The sequence below is a fragment of the Gossypium hirsutum genome, chromosome D07 (assembly GCF_007990345.1).
Source record: "Gossypium hirsutum isolate 1008001.06 chromosome D07, Gossypium_hirsutum_v2.1, whole genome shotgun sequence".
NCBI lineage: Eukaryota > Viridiplantae > Streptophyta > Magnoliopsida > Malvales > Malvaceae > Gossypium > Gossypium hirsutum.
In genome coordinates this window covers 5,469,776-5,495,048 of record NC_053443.1, presented here as the reverse complement: position 1 = coordinate 5,495,048, position 25,273 = coordinate 5,469,776, and the positions used below count along the sequence as shown (strand labels likewise).

At 30.5% G+C, this 25,273-nt stretch overlaps 2 protein-coding genes across 3 annotated transcripts; one reads left to right on the top strand and one right to left on the bottom strand.

Annotated features, from left to right (window-relative positions):
* The first annotated feature begins 8,341 nt into the window (after window positions 1-8,341).
* Window positions 8,342-11,860, top strand: LOC107953595 (calnexin homolog). The gene is made up of 6 exons (XM_016888945.2): window positions 8,342-8,638; window positions 8,746-8,815; window positions 9,835-10,961; window positions 11,054-11,125; window positions 11,209-11,322; window positions 11,411-11,860. The coding sequence occupies exons 1-6, from the start codon at window positions 8,561-8,563 to the stop codon at window positions 11,549-11,551; spliced, it is 1,602 nt and encodes a 533-aa protein (XP_016744434.2). The 5' UTR covers window positions 8,342-8,560; the 3' UTR covers window positions 11,552-11,860.
* A 581-nt stretch (window positions 11,861-12,441) lies between these two features.
* On the bottom strand, window positions 12,442-20,169 carry LOC107953596 (respiratory burst oxidase homolog protein C). Of its 2 annotated transcripts, XM_016888948.2 has the most exons (12): window positions 19,800-20,169; window positions 18,721-19,418; window positions 18,563-18,611; window positions 17,761-17,874; window positions 16,858-17,283; window positions 16,224-16,610; window positions 16,040-16,135; window positions 15,461-15,576; window positions 15,260-15,362; window positions 14,536-14,609; window positions 12,794-13,362; window positions 12,442-12,707 (listed from the first exon to the last, which is right to left on the bottom strand). In XM_016888948.2, exons 2-12 carry the CDS (start codon window positions 19,398-19,400, stop codon window positions 12,598-12,600), a joined length of 2,724 nt encoding a protein of 907 aa, XP_016744437.1. In that variant the 5' UTR covers window positions 19,401-19,418; window positions 19,800-20,169; the 3' UTR covers window positions 12,442-12,597. The 2 variants fall into 2 exon arrangements, with proteins under 2 accessions (XP_016744437.1, XP_016744438.1); XM_016888949.2 differs by lacking the exon at window positions 19,800-20,169 and having other exon boundaries at window positions 18,754-19,775.
* Window positions 20,170-25,273: the final 5,104 nt, after the last annotated feature.

Sequence of the window (25,273 nt, the reverse complement as noted above, 5' to 3'; positions counted from 1 at the left end):
TTGAGAATCTAATTTATATACCATATGATGTCTGAATCTCCAAGTTTATAGGGTCTGACATTATTTTTTAATATATATATATAAAATTATTGTTCATGTTCTAACACACCTAGGAAGTCGGAAGATTATAAGTCATGGATTTTTAAACCTACAATTTAGGAAAAGGATTGATTTGCATCTCATGTGTCAGTTTTTTTGTGGTTAATAACTGAGGATGTAACTTTTGAATTGATAAATATATTATTTGTTATTAATTATGGGAGAGATTTATTTACTCCCATATAATATTTAAGTGATTTTATATTTTTTTAATTTTTTATATGATTAAGAGTGATATATTTCTATTTTAATTTGGACCTAGTTGGATTTTCTATTAGGTTATTTAGGGTTTATTATTAGCATATTAAGTAAAAGCCTTCATTTACCTATAAATACTTAAAAGTATCAACAATGGGAGAACTCCTCTCCACTCAAAACCCTAATATGCTAAGCATTCATTTTGAGCTTTTCTACTTGTTCAGCTGTCGGCCTTAGAATAGGTGGATTGGCCTCCTTTGACACCCCTCTCCTCCTTTTCCAGCTTTGTTAATACCGTGCATTAACAGATATTTTAACAATTTGACCGTCATATTTTTTACACTATCCATGTAGATCATGTATCTCAAGTCTAATATAAATTAAAATTTTCTAACTATACTTTTTTATGTAAATATATTTTTAAGAATTTATATATATATATATTTAATAAAAACCACTGTTCCATTAACCATGTTCATGATCTCAAATGGATAATCTAAACTGAAAATATCTCGTCGTCTCAAGCTAATCCCAATATGCTTAGGTTGTTGTTTGATAATTTGAGAAAAAAAATTAAATAATTAAAATTTTTAATTTCGTAATTGTTTAATTATTTAAATACTAAAGAAAGTTGTGGATTTAGTTTCTATATTTTAAAAGAAAAAAAAGGTTAAATTCTATTTTTAGTTTTTGTATATTGAGAAAGTTGTGAATTTAACCACATATTTTAATTTGGTATTTTTAGTCATGCATTTTTCAAATTTTAAAAATATCAATCCTTATTAAATGATATATGTTAAATTCATTAAGTTTTACTGTTTCCAAATTTTGACGTGATAAACATATTATCATATATGCAATGCGATGTCAACTTATTAATTTCATATATTACTCATTGAAAACTCAGTTAATGGATTAATGACATTCATTTTGCATCAAGATTGGGTATAGGGATTTAGAATGATCCAATAGGAGAATATGGACTAAATGTATAATTGTATTTATAATATAAGACTAGTAATTGAATTTAACCAACCAAATTAATTGCTACTCTTTGGGTGATGACTAAAATTTTGAAATTCGATAAGTACAGGTATTAAGACTAATACATAAATTAAATCCACAACTTTCACAAAATACATAAATTAAATTAAAATACATAAATTAAATCTACAACTTTCACAAAATACAAAGACTAATACCAAAATTTAACAAACAAACAAAAAAAAAAACTAGTAATGAAATTGAGAAATGTGATTGTATAATGAAAACAATTTTTATTCTTAACTTATACAAGCATGAAGTTGAGAAAATCAAACAGCTCTAGAAATCTTAATGAGTATGTATTAAAACATGGATAATTATTTGTTATATAAGTGATGAAAATTTTCATTTACACAAACGAGTTGAGATTTTGATATATATTTTATTTATATTTTAATTTTTTAAATACAATTTAATAATACATGATAAAATTTCAACTCAATTTGTAGAATTAAAATTTTCTACCACCAATATGTCAAATAATTATCCGTTAAAACATAGGAGGAAAAAAACATATGAAAAAAAAAAAGTAAAAATCCGGAAGAAAGGCATGACCTTCCCTTTGCCTCAATGACTTGCCTGTATTTGTCCCCTTCAAATCCTGTAAGAGAAACAAGAAGAGGATACATGATATATAATGTTATCAAGGATTTAAATCACTATAAACTTCATTCCGATAATGTTAACGCCACCGCAATTTAAATCCCGAGAATAAATGGTATACTAAAGCTCTTCTTCTTCTTCTTCTTTTTGTTTCTCCACATTCTTTTTTTGACGGAGATGAGATGGGAAAGGAAGAAGAGATTGTGTTGTAAATTGTCTTAGTTTCAGCAACACTAGGTTTATATAAAGTACATTCATGGACGGTGTGCGAGACAAGTGTCAATGGCTCAATGTTGCAAAGAATAATAGAAAGAAGACAAATGTGTCAAATTTCATATTATTCTCTCATGGGGGAATATCTTATCTTCCACTAACTACTATTATTCTTTTTTATCAAATCTAAGGGAAAGTTAGGAATTCTTTTTAATCCTTAATATTTAATTATAATTTTTTAACTACACCATTAAATTATTAATGTATTTATAATTTTATAATTTTATTATATTAATTTATAATTTTTAGAGAAATCAAACTGTTCTGATCGATATTGTAACAATTGGTACGTGCTTTACTAAGATATGCATTGGTTGGTAAAAGGTTTTATTTTTTTTATCTTAATTAATTTTATTTTTTATAATTACATTTAAAAATAAATTATAACTATGTAAAAGAGTATTATTTTTTCACCATGTTTTAGTATATGAGTTAGTAATAAATTAATTTCAATTGGTAATTTTTAGCCACCCACATGACTTATTTTTAAAAAATATAAGAAAAAGTCATGTACTTAATTTGAAGATGTCTTACTTTTTACAAGATTTTTTACTCTATTCCCCCCCCCTTAATTTCAAGTTTAGGTTATGCTAACTCTTCTTTATTTTATATCTATTGTAATACATTTGTGTTAAATAATATTTTCCCTCATGTTATTATACTAGTAATTAAATGTGGTATTGATTAATAATATTAAATTTTATATGCACGTAATTAAAACATATTTGCATATATATATATAGTATATATGAAAATATTTTTAAAATATAGATAAATTCGAAACGGTATATTAAAACACAACGGTATCGAAATAAAAATGATACGTAAATTAATACAATATTGATTAATTTGGATCAAACTATAACTTTACAAATTTTGAGAGAGAAAAGGCCCTAGTTGCTCTTGGCATCACCTTTCTTGAATAAAGTTTAAGATTTAATTTTATTATTATTGTTAGTATTTTTGTAAAAAATTTCATTAATACATTTTGAAGTAAAATTTGGCAATAAATATTAATGATGCAAATTATTACAACTTATTACCATAAAAAATACAAAAGTAATTAAAATTTTAAATACTAATTTTATTATAAGTTATTATTATATATGTTCTTTTTTATATAATGTCTAGAACTACTTATAGCATTTTCCCAACTCTTAAATAGGAAGACAATACACTCTAACGTACTCGAACCCACATATTTATACACTAACAATAATATTAATACTAATTAAATTAAAACTCAATCAATTACAAAAAAAAATTAAATCTTAAATTTTGTGGACTCAGATAATATTTTGACTTTTTTTACATTAAATTATTATACTCTTCTGATAAAGCCAAATAATGAAAGAGGGAAAGTTAGATAACAGGTGGAGGGCTCCCATTCTATGGAAGAGAATGAAAATTATAAACAAATGGAAAGAGACATAGAAGGCATGTTTTGGCAAAAAGGTAAGATTATATTTCAATAATCTAGAGGGGGAAGGATATAGAAGAAGATTATGCCCCCTTTCTTTTTCATATTTTAGGGTACAAAATGCTTTGCACCATCCACCTATTCCCTTTACTCTTCCTTTCACCAATCCAAATTTATTACACAATACAAACTTTGGTTTTAAAGAGGTGTAATGCTAAAGTTAGTTCCTTTTTCTTGGAATTTGTTTATTTATTTATTATTAATTTTGGTTTTTAATTTTTTAAAAAAAATATTTGGGAGATCCTTGTATTACAGGACTAGATTAAATTAGACATTTGTTATTAAATAGATTGTTTTAGTCGATATACTATTAAAAAGAATCAAATAAGTCAAATTTTAATGAAGCTAACGTTCACTGTATAAAAAATATCTTAAAATTATTATTTTAATTGTAGTTCAATTCTAAATAAAAGATTTCATTTATAGAACCATAAAAATTTTAAAAAAATTACTCTATTAAATAGTAAATGATATTTTTAAACAATAAATGTTAACTATATTCCAAATTGGCTTTAGCTTATTCTTTTTAATAGCATAAGGACTAAATCGTTCCATTTAATTGTAGAGAGATTAATTTGATAAAATCACTGTAATAGGGAGATCTCTTAGGTGCATTCGTATTTCAAAAAAAAAAAGTCAAATAGTTTTTTTTAACAAAAATGTTGACTAAAACATTATTTTTTAATGATATTAGCGTGGCAACCCGTATGTGCTTCACATTGACATGATAATATTTGTCTTATATGTCATTTCAACAAATAAGTTTAAATTTCTAAAAATATTCAAAAAAATAAATTTTTAAAAAATAACACGAAGTTTACACGGATTGCCATGCAGGTTGTAATGTTTAAAAATTTAAAAAATGACAATTCAATTCTTTTTTATTTACTTCCTTTTATATGAGCGTAGTATTACAATTCCTAATATTTGATTTTTAACACAATATCTAGAACTATTCATAGCCCCTCCCCAAATCTTGAATTAGAGGATAAAGCGTTTTAGCACACTCAAACCCGCGTTCTCCTATACTGGCAACGATATTGATGCCAACTGAGTTAAGATTCAATCGGCAATTCAACTTTTTTTTAAGGGTTAATGATCAAATTTGACTCTTTTAAAAAAAATTAAAAGTCAAATTTAACTGAAAAATGTCAATTTGACAAAAATAAAAATATTAAGAACTAAATTTGATATTACATCTTTTAAATTTAATTGACTTATGTAATTATACTAAGAAAAAGTGATATTAGTATGTACTCATTTATCAATCCAAATTTAGTATGAGATATAAATTTTTAACAAAATTTATCAAAGAGTCCATGGGCTCACTCCTAAGGAACAAACCCAAATGTTGCATAAACTAAAACCCGAGCCCATGGAAACTAAGCCGAAGTGGCATTTCTCGTGGTTCTTACAGGGAAGAGGCAAGAGTAAGAAGTCAAACGGTTAGAGATCAGAGACAAAATTTGATATCCAAACATTAGGAATGCAAGTGAGTGTGGAATCGGCCTCGTCGATGACTGCCCGAGACAAGGTGCTCCTCCGTCGTGCGAAGATTCACGATCCAACGCCTATACTCTATTGGCTAGTCCCGCTTCCCTTAATCATAAATCAAAACACCGACTAAACTGAAAACGGGGCAACGCAAAAAGAAAACCAAGCTTTAGCGCCTCCAATCCATCGCTAATGAAGATTATTGTTGAGAAATATATTTGGTAGTATTAGAAGACCTAAGTGTAATTTATTAAACTTCGTTAAAATTTTTGTGCTTTTTATTGTTTTTATTTTCCTTTCAATATCTTCTAGGTATAATTGTAATCATATATAATGTTATTAAATTACATTGCATGGAGATCTTTTTAGAAGGTTGAGTTTTAAGCGGATTGTTATATATTTTAAGGAAATACGATTGATTAGAGCATGTATTTAAACTTCAGTAAGAGTAAAATTATTACTCCGTTATTATATGTAGATAACATTCTATTAGTAAACACAGGTACATGCTGATTATATGAAACCATGGGATTATTATTTAGTAAATTTCAAATGAAAATTTTAGTTTACTCTGGTCTTCAAAAATAGACATAAAGAGGAAGGGGACGGAGAATATATCATATGCATTAGTAATGGAAATTCTACTTATTCACAAGTTTGTATAGGTTTAGATATAATATTTATAATATATATAAAAGTATGAATTTAAAAAAAAATTGAAATATCAAGAATATCTTTTATTTTTCATCATATTAATAATTTCATATTTAAAAATAAATAAAGTATTTAATTTAGAATTATTAATTAAAAATAGTTGAAATAAAATAGAAGTTGTAATATGATAGGCTGTCGAGACCTACAAAAATAAATATTATTTAAAATAATAATATTAGTAGATAACGGCAAGTCAGGTTGTATCCATAAAGATGGGTAATAATTTTATTTCTTAAATAAAAACAAAAAATAACGGTGGGTTATAAAAAAAAACTAAATTCAAGTTAAAAACAAAAATAAAAAAAATTAAAAGTTTTGGAAAAATGATGAAGCAAAATCTTATAAAATTTTTATAATTTATTGAAAATTATTAGATTTATTATATTTTATAATATTTATAAGGTTTATTAATTATTAATTTTAATGAATTTTAAAATATTTTTATAATTTTTCTGAATTTTTATAATTTTTTTATGGGAAAATAATAGATTAAGTCATAAGTCGCCGCATGTCACTTTCTTATTAGTCCATCAATTTTTTTAATGGTCAACGTGACCAATAACATAAACTATTAATAGAGGGGTTTAATTGGTTTTTTTTTAATCTCAGGGGCTTAATTGGGTGCAAATTTAATATAAGGGATTAATTATTTTTTTTATATTTTCTTAAAGGTTTTTTTGGCGTATAAACTTTAAAAAATGTAATGATTTTATAATAAATAAAAAATTTAAATTAAACATGTTAAAACACAATAAATTTAAATTGAATTTTTAGTCCAATTATGTTTTAGTTATTGTAGTATACTTGATTGAAGGATTTAGTCTCAATAATTTAATATGACATAATTTGATTATTTGATTATTATTATTGTTACGCGTTAGTTCAAATTATTAATATGGTTAAAAGATTTCATTAGTCCTAGTGTAAAATACTTTTGAAAAATTAAAACCGGACTTTCTTAAGTCAACTTAAAAAGGTGAAATTATAGTTATTAAAATAGTTATTTTAAGTAAACTATACAGATAGTCACGTAACTATGTAAAAAAAATCATTTTAAACATTTAAAATAAAATAAAAAATTGCAATTTAAGCACCCACGTCATATAATTCGGCCATTTTGATTACTCCTGTTAAAATCACAAATGACAAGTTGATGTGTCAGTTAAAAAAATAATATATTAACAAATTTAGTCTTCAACTTTTATATATTAATATCAATTTAGTCACAAATTTAAAAAATTAACCCTCAAAATTTACAAATGATCTCAATTTGATCCTAATTCTAAAAAAACTAAAAAAAATACATAAATATTAAAAAATAAATTTAAAAATATATAAAAATAAAAAATATTGTTGACAAGAAATAATAATAATATATAAAATTTAAAAATATATAAATAAGAAAAATATTTTTCAAAAAAATATAATAATAAATTTAAAATTTATATTATATTAACATTAACATTAACATTAACATTAAATAAATATAAATATATTAATATTTAATAAAATAAAAATCACCCTGTCCCTCTCCTCTCCTCCTCCTCCCCCCTACAAATTGAGAAAAGAGAGAGTAAAAACCCAGTGATCAATTAAAGAAACTTGATTGCGTTATTCATTTTCGTTCCGTTTGAAGACAAAAAAAGGCTTATAGATATAAAATTTGGAATATTTTTCATTAAAATTTCATATTAGCTTAGTAAAGAAAATTTTTAATAGTGTTATTGATTTGGACTAATAAGTAATATTAATAATAGTAAAAAAAATCAACTTATTACAATTTTAAGTATAAGAAAAAATTATTACAAATTTACATAGACCAAGGCCATAATTATACCAAAATTCAAAAGTAAATAATAAGGGTAAATTACACCCTGGGTCACTAAATTATTAGTTAGTTTACGTTTTGGTCACTTAACTTCAAAAAATTATAAAATGGTCATTGAACTATTCCAAAGATTTCATTTAGGTCATTGGATTGTTAAAATCGCTATAGTGTGGCCTTCTTTGTTTGTACCACATACACCAATTGAGAGCTCTCATTCTCATTTTCTTCGATAGTTCAGTTTTTTTTATAAAACAACTTCAAACGTCATGAATCTATGAACCAAAATCCAAATAAATTTTTTCTTTGATTTCCGACATTGATCGTCAAATCAGCTTGGATTTAAGGCATGTTCTTTTACTTATCGATGTGTACTAATCTACCACATAAATCATCAATTCGTTATTTTGAGCTTACTAGTCATACTTTTCTAAAAAAAAAACTTAATAGCGACTTAAATGAAATCTTTCAAATAATTTAACGACTATTCTATAATTTTTTAAAATTAAGTGACCAAAATGTAAACTTATTACTAATTTAGTGACCTTAGTTGTAGTTTATCAAAAAAGCGTACACTAATATGACCAACTGTATAGTTTGGGCAAAAAAAAAACCTTCGCGATGTCGTGGATGTGTATACGTGGCAACAACCCATTGGTTAATTTCACGTGGCACGTATTATCATTGGGTAAAACAAGTCGACGCCAGTATCCCGAAGATCTATATATAAAAAAGGGCAAACACAATTGATGGCAGATTTAGATTCAGATCGAAAATAAGGGGTAAAAGAACTTCAATAATTTGAGTTTAGGTTTTTTAGATCGAAGATTATGGGGCGTTTTGCTCTTCTCCTCTTACTAGCTTTCGCTTCATTTCAAGCCCTTTGCTTCGCCGCTGATGATGATACGGTAATTTAATTTTCTACTTTTTAAAACCCCTGATTTTATTGAGATTTATTTGAAACTGTGGAAATTGAAAGCTAGATTGACTTCCTGTTTTTGTGGGTTATTTTTAGGCCTTTTATGACTCATTTGATGAGCCATTTGATGGACGATGGATCGTGTCCGATAAAGATGATTACAAAGGTGAGATTTTTTTATAAATGATTTTATGTTTCTATTTATAGGGTCTCTTCTGTTGAATATTTTGTGGATCTGTTTTCTTCATGCTGGTTTTTAGGTGTTTAGAAGTGTTGATTGATTGTGGAGCTTGTTATTGTATTACTAGAAAAGATAATATCCTGAATAAATAATTGAAGGTTAAAATATGCTATATTAGTCCCTCTACTTTTATAGAATTTTAGGTTTAGTCCCTGTTTTTTACAAGTTAAAAATTCAGTCCTCTTATTTTTCTTTAGTTTAAATATTTAGTCCGATAGTTTAAGTAACATGTTTATTTTTTTTCAATCATATGCCACTTCACATTAGGGTAGCTTAATCAATATGCCAAATTGACAAATTTTGACAGAAATTACTTATGATTTTAGTGATTTGACTGAGATTTTTAAATCAAAAAAGTCGGAGGAGTTCATTTTTAACCTTTTAAGATCAGGGATTGAATCTCAAATTTTGTCAAAGTACAGGGTCTAACATTATATTTTAACCACAATAGAAATGTTTCAACCTGACTTGATATTTGCTATTCAAGTTGAGTTAGTGAGGGGTTTTAAAGAAATTAAAAATCTAAAATATGGATAGAAATTTGATCTTTGGGGAAAGTAGATGTAGTGATCAAATATTTAATAATGTTTATGCTTTATAATCCACCATTTCTTCGATCCTGAGCTGAAGTTTAGGATTCATAATCCACCTTTTAATGTGGAATTAGCTGCCTTAGAGCTTTTTGGGCTTTTTGTTCTTGTTTTCCATTTAATGCACCTCTTTGTTCACTTGAACCCAGAGTTCCAATTTTGCTTCTCTGATGTTTATATAAATTGCATTCATAGCCATTCAAGATTTAAAAGAAATCATATAGTTACCCATTGGCATTTTTGTTATCATTATCCTTTTATTTTTAAGTGTGATATGAAATGACATACCCATTGGCCTATTAGATGTTTTAGGGAGTTGAAAGGTATATATTGATGGGGTTTGGGGGGTTGCAGGTGTATGGAAACATTCAAAGAGCGAAGGACATGATGACTACGGGCTTCTTGTGAGCGAGAAGGCACGGAAGTATGCGATAGTGAATGAGCTCAATGAGCCTGTGAGTCTCAAGGATGGAAGCACTGTGCTTCAGTTTGAGACTCGCTTTCAGAATGGGCTTGAATGTGGTGGTGCATATTTGAAATACCTTCGTCCTCAAGAGGCTGGATGGAAGGCTAAGCTATTTGACAATGAATCCCCTTACTCTATAATGTTTGGACCTGACAAATGTGGAGCCACAAACAAGGTTCACTTCATCTTGAAGCATAAGAATCCTAAAAGTGGGGAATACGTCGAACATCATCTTAAATACCCACCCTCTGTCCCATCTGACAAGCTTACTCATGTGTACACTGCGATCTTGAAGCCTGACAACGAGGTTAGAATTCTGATTGATGGAGAAGAGAAAAAGAAGGCTAACTTCCTCTCAGCTGATGATTTTGAGCCACCACTTATCCCTGCTAAGACGATTCCTGATCCAGACGATAAGAAACCTGAGGACTGGGATGAGAGAGCCAAAATTCCCGACCCAAATGCTGTAAAGCCGGATGATTGGGATGAGGATGCTCCCATGGAAATTGAAGATGAGGAGGCTGTGAAACCAGAAGGATGGTTAGATGATGAGCCTGAGGAGATAGATGATCCTGAGGCAACCAAGCCAGAAGATTGGGATGATGAAGAGGACGGTGAGTGGGAAGCCCCCAAAATTGATAACCCGAAGTGTGAGACAGCCCCTGGTTGTGGTGAATGGAAGAGGCCAATGAAGATGAATCCAGCTTACAAGGGAAAATGGTCTGCTCCACTAATTGATAACCCCAATTACAAGGGTATTTGGAAGCCTCAAGAGATTCCAAACCCCGACTACGTTGAGCTTGATAAGCCTGACTTTGAGCCTATTGCTGCTGTTGGTATTGAGATTTGGACAATGCAAGATGGCATATTGTTTGACAATATTTTGATTGCCAAAAATGACAAGGTTGCTGAGTCATATAGGGAGACCACATGGAAGCCTAAGTTTGAGGTTGAGAAAGAAAAACAGAAGGCTGAGGATGAGTCCACTGATTCAGATGGACTTTCAGGCGTCCAGGTAATGCATTGGCAAGATTACTTTGTTATTGTTGGTATGTTCCTATATCTTATCCAAATAACACTTTAAAGTTGGTAATTCCTTTCCTGCAGAAGAAGGTCTTTGATGTCCTTTACAAGGTTGCTGATATTCCTTTCTTAAGTGAATACAAGCTTCAAATCCTTGTAAGTTAATCTCAAATATGCTCCATCATATGCAAATCACTATTCATTAGTGAGATCCCTCTGAAATATTGTTTCTCTTTTAGGATCTCATTGAGAAGGCTGAGAAACAGCCAAACATCACCATTGGTGTCATCGTCTCCATTTTGGTGATTATCCTCACAGTTCTCTTCAGACTTCTTTTCGGTGGCAAGAAGCAAGTAAGAAATCTGAATCATTGGTCTATATGTTTGCATTTCATTCTTCCCGTAGCTTTTCGTCTTACGCAATTGATTAATTGTTGTGCAGCCAAAAGTAGAGAAGAATCCGGAGGTTGCTGAGACATCAAACAATCAATCAACCAGTGGAGAAAAGGCTGAAGAAGAAGAAGAAGAAGAAGAGAAAGAAGGAACCGCTGCTGCTCCTCGCAGAAGGAGGCGTGACACTTAAAACAGAGGTGAATGGTGATAATCTGTTTTTAGTATGGGAAAATTTTTGGGCTTTAGAAGTGGTCTTCATAGCTGAAACATTCATGGTACCTGGTGATTTTTGTTTTTTTTTAGTTTTACTTGATGAAACATTATTAGATTGTATTAATTGAAGAGTGTAAACAGAGACAATTTTTCATGTCATGTGCCTCAAAAGCAAAAACCAAGTAGAGGGAGTTGAAGTTTATGGTATGATGGTGTTGAAGCCCCCAACCTTAATGGATATGCTGGAACTTGTAGAATTTTGTTATAACTAGTCAGAAAAGTTTCATATGTTTTCTCCCCATTTAGTACATCCATGCTTGTCTGCTTTAGTGGTAATCCGCATGTGCTTTTCACTTGAGTTGGAATGATATTTTTTAGTTGGTTTTGGTTTTTCCTGCTAAAACAAAGAAAAATACAGCCTTTAACTCAATTGAAAATTTTTTTATTATACCACTTACCTCCCATCAGTGCGGTATTAAGGAAATCAGATTAATTCCAATCAAATTATAAACATGATTTGTTACTATACAATCAAATGTCAAATGTATATCTAGATTAATTATTTTGAGTTGTTTACTTTAGTTTTTCTTAAAACTGCTTTCAAAGAAATTGGAATAATTAATCCTTTTAATGAAAGTAAATAATTAAAGATAACTAATTTTGTATAATTTTGGTTAGTATAATAATTTTAATTTTTTATATATTATTATTTTAATTTTAATTTTAAAAATTAAACATATTCATCAAGTTTATGTAGAGGAATATTAATGTTGTGATAAATTGTTTTCAATAAATGATAGAAATTAAATTATTTTAATTTTTTAATGAGAGTCTTATTCTTTTTTGGTGTAGAAGAAAAACATTTTGTAAATAATCAACATTCTTTTTCCTTTTGGCTTTGCTCTTTTTCGGATCTGAAGACATTGTTTTTTGAATAAAATAATTGGACTAAATCGGTTAACTTAATCGGTTATTCGAAAATGAATGATGTGACCGAATTTTATCACTCCCTGAAAATCTTATCTAAAAATTCTCTTTATGGAAATCAAACTTGGTGGAGGTGTTGCGCGAGAAATCCGAAGCTAGTTGCCTTAATTCCTCTATCAACGCTGGTATCCCACAGTAGAACACCCCTGCCATTGCCATTCAACATCAATTTATCAGGAACCAGAAGCAAAACAACAATAGAAAAAAGCTGCAATAGCTTCAGTGTACATACCGACTCTTGCATTGTTGTGCTTAACAGCAATTTGCTTATAGACCCTGCGCCAATCAGGCTTGGCAAAATGCGATTTTACTATTGTACCCGAAACAACATCGACGCCGTTCTTAGCATGGTTGAGTGCTTGAAGCATGGCAATTAAAGCTGAACAAGCATCGCCTTCTTCGTATACACTGGTGCAGTAGTTATGGAGTTCTATCACATGGTTACGGTCCATTTCAGCTACTTCATTCATTATTCCTTCGAACCAATCAAAGGATTCTTGTTCCCTTGTCACCCAATAGAAGTATGCTCTCCTTGTCTTGAAGTTTTCTAGCCTTCTTTTGGAGTTTGAGAGACTGGTTTTATTAATAGCTGCTCCATTTCCGTTCTCAAGGGCATTCATGTTATCTTCTTCTTCTTCACCTTCTTGCTCTTCCTTGGCTTTGATGTTGTTCACTATGTCTTTCACAATGCTGATCATGGGGGTTGCTCCGATCCCCAATCCGATTAGCAAAACGATTTCGTATTTCTTGTAGTCTTGTGCCGGTGCTCCGTATGGTCCGTCGATTAGAACTCGTGGGAACCTGTTCAAATTTACCAGTGAGGTTGAAGATCATGTTGTTAGCATATCATTTATCATGTGACGAAACAACATAAAAAGTCAACAACCGGAAGTATTCAATCCAAATTCAATAATGACATCATCTAGAAATTTTCTTTTAACTTTAAATAACTCAAATCCAAAATGATCCAAACTTGAATAACTTAAACCTAAAATTACCTAAGCAAATAATCTGAAATGATCGGTATCCAAATTTACTTAAACTCAAAAACCCCACTGGCTAACCCAAATGCTTTCAACCTAAAATGACTCAAACCTTAAATAATAAAAACTCGAATTATCCAAATTTGAAATGACACCGAAATCGTAAAAATCGAAATGACCCGACTTATACCGTCCTGAGACCATCTCAACCTCCATCAAAGGAAGGTTTCTGAATATTCATTCATCTTGCCATAGCTTTTTCCTCATAATTAGCTATTTCGTAACCGTTTTTGTTTGTTTTCAAACAAAATAATTTACTTCATGAATCAGATACAGAAGAACCCTCATGAGACATGGATATTTCCAAGGGTAATGCCTCGTCATGTATATATATGAAGCAAGAACCCCTAATTTAAGCCTATAGATCCAAATTATGCTACTAGTATTTGGGTATGTATATGGCAAAGGTATGGTTAGAATTTTTTGAGTTTTTTAAAGTATTTGTTGGATTCTTACATATCCCATATCCAAGTGTCGGATATGGGGTACTTGAAAGAAAAATGAAGAATCCAAGCAACATAGGAAATAGAAAGAAGAAAAGATGTCGATGAAGTTAATGGTTAAGCTGAACTTTTTTTTTATCTAAGTTAGGCCTTGAATTTGGCAATTGTTCCTATATTAGGGCTTGAATTTTTTTTGCGCTAGTCCTTGAAAACTCTAAAGTTCAAGCCTCAATATGGGAACAATTGAATTTCATGCTCCAATATGAGAATAATTGCCAAGTTTAGAGATTAACTTAGACAACAACAAAAAATTCAAACTCCAATTTGAGAACAGTTGCTTAGTCCTAGTCTCAATGATGGAATAATTGCTAAGTTCAGGGTCTAACTTGGACAAAAAAAAATTCAACCCCTAATATGAGAAAAATTGTCTAAGTTCAAATCTCAAATAATGATTTAACCCTAAAGTTAATCTTGAGTTTACGACTTACTTGGGGTTGTTAGTTCCTTGCAAGCAATCAGCTCTAAGGAGGCCACTTTTCCCATCAGTAGGTTGTTGACACACCTGGAGAAAAACAAATTCAACATAAATCTCAACAGCCTTAACAACATTTCCAACATTAAAAGTCTTATTATGGAGTAGTTAGGATATTAAATAAATCCGCTAAATAGATGGCTTAGCAGCCTCAACTTCTCAACCTTGAAAAACAAGATATATTATAAAGGGTTAAATCATTTTTGGGGCCTGAACTTAGCAACTGTTTTCACATTGAGGCTTGAATTTGGCAATGGTTCCCATATTGGGGTTTACATTTTCTTTTTCAAGTTAGACTCTAAACTTGACAATTGTTCCCACATTGGAGGCCTTAACTTTTTTTGCTCAAGTTAATCCCTAATATTTCTTTGAAATTTGTGAAGTTCAAACCCCAATGCGAGAACAATTATCAAGTTCAGGGACTAATTTGGACAAACAAAAATTCAAGCTCTAATGTGAGAATAGTTGTCTAGTTCAAGACCCAGTGTGGGAATAATTATCAAGTTCAAGACCTAACTTGAATAGAAAAAAGTTCAGAGAATGGTTGCCAAATTCAGGCTCAAATAGTAATTTAACCCTATTATAAAACTCAAGTTTAGCTTAATTGATTCGTGCAGCAGGTTAAAGATTAGAATCTCAACAGATCCCTACCCTTTATTCATAAAACTCGGGTAACTTACCTCTGAAAATACGGTCCTAAGTTGTCCTGTCCAATCACCGAGAGTCCTTATATGAACACTGAGATAGTCATCTCCAGGGGCAGAAGTAATCGAAAATGGATGCCTGTTTCCATGTAACCAAATCATTATCATGTTAGAAAGAGAAGTTAAACAAAACCAAATACAAGGCTATGTTTGAACCAGAATAAGTCTAAGACTTACCATTCAAATGGAGACACCGCAGCGCAATTGACAAACATGTATTGTCCACTCTTGTATCGAAAACCATGTGGTTTTGACATGTGAAGTGCTAGTACCTTTCCAGGATAAACAGCAACCTGCAAATTTTCACTGGCTGAATTAGAAACCATGATGAATTTTATTAAATATTGCATTGGATTAGGTAAAAGTATCAAGAAGTCCCTGTACTAAGAGTTGGATTGCATTTTGCCCCCTTTACTAAAAAATTGGACAAATTAGTCATTGTATGTTAAATCAAAGAGCAAACTGATCCTTCTATTAAAATTTTCATCCATTACTACTACTAAAATTTGATCCATGTATATACGTATGATGTATAGTGGCATGCCATGTATCACTAGCTGGTTATTCCATTAGTCACACCAGCTTTTGACCGTACAAATAGATGGAAATTTTAATATTAAATGACCAATATACTCTTTGAACTAATGTACAATGACTAGTTTATCCATTTTTTTAGTAGAGAGGGTAAGATGCAATTTGACTCCTAGTATAGGTGCCTTTTACTGATTGAATTATGTGTAATGACAATTAGCTTACCTTCAGTATTGCAACAGCCTTGATGCTTGATCTAAGCAGCCTGGTCAATCTTTCACATAAATAAAGGAAAACTGGAATTGCCAAGTACATCCAAGTCTGCCATGTTCAAAACAAATCAAGTTCAACAGATATGTTTATTACAGAACTTAGTTCTTTGTAACTCGAATTTGTGATCATTGCTTACCGTTTTCTTGCAAAATTTATTGGTCAAGAAGAGCTTAATTCCATGGACAATAAGAAGAGTATAAACAATGACAAATAGATGGTGAGAATACCAAAAGGCATTGAAGCCTGTAAGCTTCTTGAGAGGCTTGGGAAGGTTCTTCATCTTACCCCGTCTGAACCACGGTGTGGCTAACGTGAAAGCTATAGCCATTAACACCACCATTACAATCCCAGTAATTCCTTCTACATGCCTAACAGAATGCCAGTAACTCGTTGGTTGTTTCCCAAAATATTTTATCATTGGTTCATACTGATCAGGTGTGGCAAGAAGCAGGCGAGGGAAATCGCACGCCAAATGAGCTATTCCGTGTATTCCAACCCCAATTGTAATCCCAACTGCTATAACCTGTACCAAAGCATTCAAATAACACAACTCATTCTGTAATTCCAACGGTAAAAGTACCATAGAGGCCCTAGTATTAGGATTTAGATTTCAAAAATGGACAGATTAGTTCCTGAACATTAGATCAAAGGACAAATTGGTCCTTCTATTAAAAACACAATCTAATCCTAATATAGGAGCCTCCATAGTACTTTTATCTAATTCCAACATGTATGCAATAAATCTTAAGTTAGCTAAACGTCTATATTACCTTGTGGAAGTTGAGGTTGTCATCAAAGGGAACTACAACACCTAGCTTTGTCTTGTTCCTTAACCAGGTGATGGTGTTACGACAGACCGGTAGCAGAATCAAAGCCATATTCAATTTAAGTGTCTCAGCTGCACCTTTGGCAAAGCAAACACAATGCCGCATCACATCAAATACATCTTTTCGTCTTCGATACTCAATATATTTGTATGTAAATAGGCCACACATAACCGCAATCCATAAAGCCATCACCCAAACTCTTTGCCAGTTATCTACCAAGAAATACTTGGTGCCCCTATAGAATCTCCTCAGTGGGTTATGGTCATGTGTAGGCTTAAGGTTCTGGCTTATCATTTGGCTCAGGATTCGGCTTTCTCCTCTTACAGATTGGTTTGGTGCTTGTAGAAGAAGCATTTCCAGGTTATTTATCTGGTTTAAAGTTTAAGAATTCTGGTCATGGAATTGAATTCAAAAGATAAAGGTTAAAGTATGTCATAGATCCCTCTATTCTTCATAAATTTGGAATTTAGTCCCTGTATCTTTATTTTCAGGAACTTAGTTCCTCTACTTTTCAGATTTCAAAATTTAGGTTTAATTATTAACACTATTAAATTTGTCAGTGTGACATTTTGAAATAGAAAAAAAAGTATTCACTTGGTAGTATTGTAACTAAAAAAATGACGTTGTAATGAACTTAAATTTAACAAAGTCACTTTAACAGGATTAATAGTTGGAGCTGAATTTTGAAACCTGAAAAGTGGAGGGACTAAATTCTTAGAAACAAAAGCACATGGACTAAATTCCAAGTTTACAAAGATTATAGGGACTTATAACATATTTTAACCAAAAAAAATTTTAAAAACACAAAAGCTAACAATAATTGTAAGGGAATTTCTTGAATCTTACCATGATGTATCCCAAATTGTCAGGGTCTAATTCTTCCATAATCAAAGCTGCATATTCCTCAGCTTGTTTCTGGATATTTGAGAGTTTGTTTGCAGAGGCACTGCGGCTTATAATCTGTGAAAGTAAATTAACAGTTAGATATAGAATAATTACTCTAAGGAACATATTATATGGTCAACTTTTTGGTTTAATATTTTATTTTAGATCGAGGAAACATATCCATATTCAACACTATATTTAAATTCAAACAACATAGGCTGCATTTAGACCTATCAATTCTCACCCAACTCGACTTGACCTGTCCAATCAACCTAAACCAACACCGAGAGATGGAAGCTCCATCAAAGGGCTCAAAAATGGTAAATTTTATATTTACTCTCTTAAATTTTTATGAAATTATATGTTAATATAATAATAAAATTGCATTTTACCCTTTAATAATTTATGATTCATCTCTGACCCCTAAACTAAATTTTAGCTTGTCCCTGCCCATACCCAACTCAGTCCAATTTAACCATAAAAGATTGATCACAATCAGAAGAATTCGAGCTTTAAAATGAAAACTCAACATTAAATAACCATAAACTTGTGATTGAAAGTGACCCGAAGTTGAAATGATCTAAATTCGTATTAGCTCAACCCAAAAACTTAAACTTCACACCCGAAACTCAAACTCCAAAATGATAACCTATAGAGAACTTGAACCCGAAATTGACCAAACACGTAACTCGATCCAACCAACTCGGAATCAAATCAGCAAAAATCAAATGTCTAGCTTAGAGCATGGCATGGCATAGCATACCTCTTTGACTTCCTCTTCAGTTATTCTTCCATCTGCATCTTTATCCACCCTGGCATTTTATCAAACATTTAACTCAGAAGGTAAGTTAAGGTGTTTATAAAGCTTATTGATGAACATTTAATCCGAGAAAATGTGAAAAAAGAATAAGCAAATTTTACATGTCAAAGAAAGTTTGAAGCCTAGCATCAAAACTTTGATCCGAGATCTGATCCCAAAAGTATTTAAGGCGAACTTTATCAATTGAATCCCCATGAACGTTTTGTCTTCGAGCTAGTGCATCAAACAACAACCCAGCAAATTCCTTCGACTCCATTCCTATACATTCCCCAAACTGTGAACGAGGCAAATACCCATTGTTCGAACCAGTAATTTCATCAAACCGTTTTTCAACAGCTGCCCATCCATGTCCACCATCAGTCTTGCTTATGAACTTAAGTCCTGTCAAAGCATGAGCCGCTGCGGATTTCGTCCGATCGAACCGAGCTGGCTTCTTGGTGAACGATGTTAAACGCTTCAATTCATGACTCACTTGCCTAATCTTAGCCGAAGCATTCCTCGCCATTAATGAACCCAAAGTAGTTCGCTTCTCAAGACCTTTGGCAAGCAAAGCCAACTCTGGGTCTTGTTCCAAATCGTCTCCATTTGCAGCTTTTAAACTATGAACCGCCACCGAATCATCGCAAACATCGAGGGTAATCTCAACGTAGCCATCGTCTTTCGATGAGCTCGAATCCGGGACGTTGAACCGAGCACTTTTCCTTGGTACCCTTTTGTTTAAAGGTCCACTTAATGGACCACTATGGGGAACTTTATCAGTCCCTAAATCCTCTGAACTCATATTCTTCAACACTTAATGCTGCCAATGGATTGAAAACCAGAAGAAAAATGAAGGGTCTGCAAGTTTTAAGAGATGCAAGTGCTATGGTGTATGTATATATAGAGAGAGAGAGAGAGCTTGAAGTAAAAATCTTCAACGAGGTATGGAAATGAAGATTTGCCTTAAATTATTGGATCTGTTGGTGTTGGGTCATTATCAAATCATGATACTATCATCTATGGGGTCTTCGCATATGCGTAAACATAGTAAAAATAATATAAATTTTTAATATTTATTGGAGGTGGTTTGAAGTTTCCTATTCGACCTTTATTTCCACGTGCATGATTTTTTTTTTAATTTTCTCTCTCAGAAATTAATATAAAGCTTTTTTAATGGCTTTTACTTTGTAATTGGCCTCACCTTCTTTGAAAGTGACCTGGAAATTTCTCTGGGAAAACCATTACTCCGAAGCTTTATTGGCTAATGGCTACTCCAACTCTTTTATCTAAACAATGGTTGACCATGGTGGGAACAATGGTTGGTATCTCTATTTCTGAGGTCGTTTTCCCAAAATACTTGATATAACCCTTTTCTGGTATGGCAGACCTGTCGCATCAATTCTATTATTTGTGTTGATATTGGGTATTAACAAGGGTGTAACACATAGAGAAGGATGTGGGGATTCTGATGGAGGCCAGTTTATTCTGTCTGAGCAAAGAGACAGAGGAGGTAAGTGAATAAAGGGATTAAGGTTGCAAAAGGGTATGTCGAGGATAATGAAGAGACTTGAATGCTTAAGGGTAAATCATTTCTTCATCGTACCGAGAGTATTTATAAGGAAGGTTTGGTGTTTGGTTATCTTGATGTGATAAACCTACTATCGTGTCATTTTTATAGGATGCATAAGAATGATGTTTATAATAAGACACATTCTGTCATTACAAAAATGAGTTGTTGTCTCATAGGAATTGTTGACCAAAATCCTTTAATCTCCTTTTTTTTTTTTGCACTTTTCATGCTCATTTTATAATTCATGCTTGAGGTTTATAGATATTTATTCTAACAATACCATCTTTAAGGTTCAAACTCCATTTTTCCTTTGAGAATACAACGTGTCTTGCTATTGCATCCGACATTTATTAATTAGTTTAGTCCTTATTCTAAATATGTAAACAGTGCAGCCATTTGGAGCATATTGTAACCTTTAAATGTTAAGTTTATAATTTAGCCCCAAATTAATTAGTCCAACGCAAATTGTGAGTTAAAAATCTTAAAATGATAAATTTAACTTTTAGTCATTTAAAAATCATAAAATTTTAAATTAAAATATAATAAAATTGTATTTTTATCTAAAAAATGATAAAATTTTTATTTAATCCTTAATCTTATAAAAATATAAATTATTAAAATAATAAAATTACATTTTTAACTCTCACTTACAATTTAATTCTAACTCTTAAAAAAATTCTGTAACTTTGCGTTGTTTAAGAAAATGCTTGCACTAAGGAAAGATTCTTTCAACTTATTTTAAAATAATCTATTTTGAATTTATCAAATGACATGTTTTTTTAATATGTTTAAAACTATTCATAATTTTTCTTCAATTTTTAAATAGAAGTATAAATGAGCTTCAACACATTCAAACCTATATCCTTTTATATAAATAACATTATCGATACTAAATCGAGAACTCAATCGATTAAAATGACAGATAAAAGGAAATGTAAATTCTATCATGCTCTCCTTGGTGCTGATATTGGTATTTATTGAGGTGAAATGATGAGTGGATTTTGGGTTCATGGTGTTGGGTGTAGCATCATAAATTCATTTTATATATTATCATTTTAATTAATTAAATAAATTCGGAAAATGTTTGAATATTGCAACGGTTAAGTTTGGCTTAGTGCACCCCTTAATAATAAATTAATAAAAGAAACAAAAACAAATAGGAATTTTTATTCGTTAGCCAACACTACTTGACTTTTTCTTTCACAAATGCTGCACCTAAAATTATAGTTTTTTTTTTTATAGTATTTGAGTTCTAATGATTCCTTCACAAAAGTTTATCCACTTTTTTTTATTATTTTCATCCAAATTTGATTATTACATCACCCAAACATTTGATTTATTTAATTAAGAGTGTTCGGGTCATTTCTAAAACATGAATTAATTTATAAGTATCGTTTTTAGAATTAGATTAAATAAATTGAATCGAAAGTCAATTGAAATATCAAAATGAAAGGTTAGATCAATTGACTCTTTGGACTAGTTTTTCTTAATTTTATTTTTTTTATCTTTTAATAATTTATTCAATTAAACAGGTAAAATTGACCAGACTGAACAAACAAATCGAACCTAAAATTTGTGATTTGTCCAATTTGATTCTAAGAACTTTGTATACATGAATAGCCTATGTGATTATTTAGTATTGTAGGTATGTGAGTTGCACTTGAATGACATCTCAAATTCGAGTCTTACAACATATAAATCATGTGTATTCCGTTTATATTTACTCTATGCTAAGTTTGAATATTTTTCACATTTATTTTAGTTTCTAATTTTCAATCCAATTATATTTTATAATCCCCGTTGTTTACAATAATATCGTGAATTTAAATGCTTGAAGCCATTATTTGTAAAGTAAAACGGATCCAAATTATGAATATTTAAAAATTAATATATGTGTTTGTTGTAAATATATTGTAAATAGTAATTAAAATATAATAAAATATTTTTTTAAGAAAAAAATAAAAACACATTATTCTTTTTATAATTGTGGAAGGAGAATGAAATTGTTTGGAATCAAATTTAAACTTTATGTTAATAACATAATGGTATTGCCATTAATTTAAAAAATTGTTCACAAAATAAAACACATTTTTAAATCATGTTGGTATCCATATTATTACATTATTAAATTATATTTGAAATTATGGTATATACATCAAACTAAGGCATGCATTTCGAATAATAAAATTCGTTGAAACTGTGAACAAAAATAAAAAGAAAAAAACTAGGTCGTTTAAACATAAGTATTAATTGAACAAAACAATAATAATAATAGTCAGTTGTGATGGGATCTACAATATTATAATTGGCAATGAATCATATCATATAAAAAAATAATCAAGTTGAAGTATACCATGAATCAGGATACATTCACATTATGTTTACGAAAAAAAATTAATAAATATTTAGGTGTAATGGTAAGTCACATTATATTTTTAAAAGAAAGATTCAAGTTCGAATTTTAAAGATTACATTATTAGGAAAGTCAACTCCAAACCCCAACCATAAAAAAAAACACACACACTTTTAAAAAAAAATAAAAAGTCTTATTTATTCGTTATAATGCTACATTAATTATCACGTGCTTGTCTGAATAATAATAACAACAATAAGCAAAAAAAAATCCTTTAAAAATTATGTATTTATTTGGTTTTATAAAGAAATATAGTAATAGATAGTACAAGTCAAATGGTGATTAGCTTGTAATCCCCATTTAGTATTTTGGAGTAAATATATTTTTTATAATAAAATTTATAATAAAATTGACATTTATAATCTACATAAATAAAGCTCAAGGAAATACATATGATCTTGCAATGGAATTGTAATTAAATTTGTTATTTTTAAATTGTTCTTGGCCATCGCATTATTGAGACAAAACATCGATAATGCTTAAAAGTTGACGGTACGTGTTAAGCTTACATACATGTGGATGAATGGAACTAATCTTATAACATGTGACTACTTGTTGTGAGACAAATACACTAAACATAACTCGTTATAAGAGTTTTATTTGATATTTCATTTGAGTTTCTATAGAAATACTTCCATGTGTCAGTAGTGTAAATAATCCTTAGACCATGTGACATTGACTTATCTTATATGTTGAGTGTCATACTTGGATTCATCACGAAATAGATCCATAATGGCAAATGCTTAAGGTAAGATATTTTGGGTATGATATGCCATAAAGGTGGGAAGTGGTCCAATGAGGATAAATCACCCTAAGTGATATGAGAAGACATATCCTATATGCTCTTGACTTGTATTAATCACAAGTTCTTGGCAAAGACAATTAGTCTAGGTTAAAAAAAGGAATTGCAAGATTAACATTTATAAGCGAAGGTAGACGTTGTACCAAACCTTTTAGCTTATTTGGGATATTTTTATGGAATGATCGAATTACATATAGGTACCAAACTCTGCAAGGTCATTTCGAAAATTAAATTTTAACTCTTGTATCAATATCCTTTGCCTCATCTATAGCAATCACATTTCACAAATTGTTTATATAGATATCCTAAAATCTTTTGAGCCAGCTTGGCATTTGAATGCTCCTCACTAAGAACAAAAGCTTGGTTAGAGATGTCACATAATTTAGCATAAAAACTAGAAATTGCTTCTTCATCTGACATTCTAAAAAATTCAAACTTGAATATAAACATTTGATGTTTGGATTGTTTCATAGTAGCGGTGTCTTCATATGCTATTTAGAGAATAGCTCAAGCTCTATAAGCTTGGAGATGCGTAAAACCCCTTACCCAATCCAAAAACTTGATTGGACAAAGAGCGCTTCAATCGTCTCCAAAACAACAACGATCAATCTAACTTTCACTAAATACTCATTTTAGCCGGAATCAAATCATCTATCATCAAATTAGGCATTCATAAATAAATAAAACCAAAAACTTAAAGTCATAATGAATTTAAAACAATATTAGAAGGCCTAAATGCACTACTGTTGCTTAGACCAATTTTCAACTAATTTTGGGCTCAAAGTCTCGGAGTACCGATCCTCCAAAGAAAGTACTGATACTTGAGTGCAAGTAACAATAATACGGTGCCTTGTACCAATACAAGCGTCCTGTTTCAAAATTTTAGCTGCTCGCTTTGAAAGTACTAGAACCAAGAGTCTGAGTATTGATACTCAACCAAGAGGTAACAATACATGGGTATGAGATATTGATACTCAACCCAAAAATGCAGTCAAGCAAAAACTAGTCATCCAATCGTGCTCCAAAATGTTGATCAATATCGGTCAACATTGGTCAAACCCAATAAATTATTTTTTATATATTTATTTTTTAATTTTAAGAATTTTTATATTATATATTTTTAACCTATTGAATTGTTTTAAAATATATTTTTAAATCATTAATCCAAAAAATATAAAAATTGAAATATAATTCAAGATCAATTTGCTACTAAAATCTTTTTCAGAATCCACTTGAACCAAAATAATCAACATTAGGAGGGAGAATTACTAAAGTCCAGTTTCCTCCCTTTATGGACTTGATCTATATCCATACCCTTTTCCCCAAAAGGCCGGCCGAATCTATGTTGTTGAAAGGATTTCCTCTTCTAATATATTAGGTGAAATTCTCCTATTAGATATTGTACTTTGTGTAAGTTGTAAATTTAGTGTCGGTATTTTAGTTTGGCCCTTTTCGATATTTATTAAAAATTTTAGTCTTAATCAAATGGTAACGATTAAATTCATTAAGTTAAGTTCTGTTATTTTCCAAATTTGATATGTCAATGTGTAATACTACGTCAACTCGTTGTTTCCACTACTCACAAAAAAAAATCAGTTAATAGGTTTAACAACTATTGTTTGCATTAAGTTTGAAATTTTGAATAAAAAATATATAGTGACTAATAATGATCCTATCGGAAAATATGGACAAATATATAACTTTACGCATGATACAGGACTAGACCTGTCCATGGGCCGAGCGGCCTGGCCTGGCCCGACAGCCCGCCCGAAATATGGGAGGGTTCGGGTAAAAATATAGGCCCAAAATATGAGCTTTGACAAAAAATGGGGCCCGTTTAAAAAATGGGCCGGGCCTCGGGCACAACTTTTTGGCCCGCCAGGATATAAT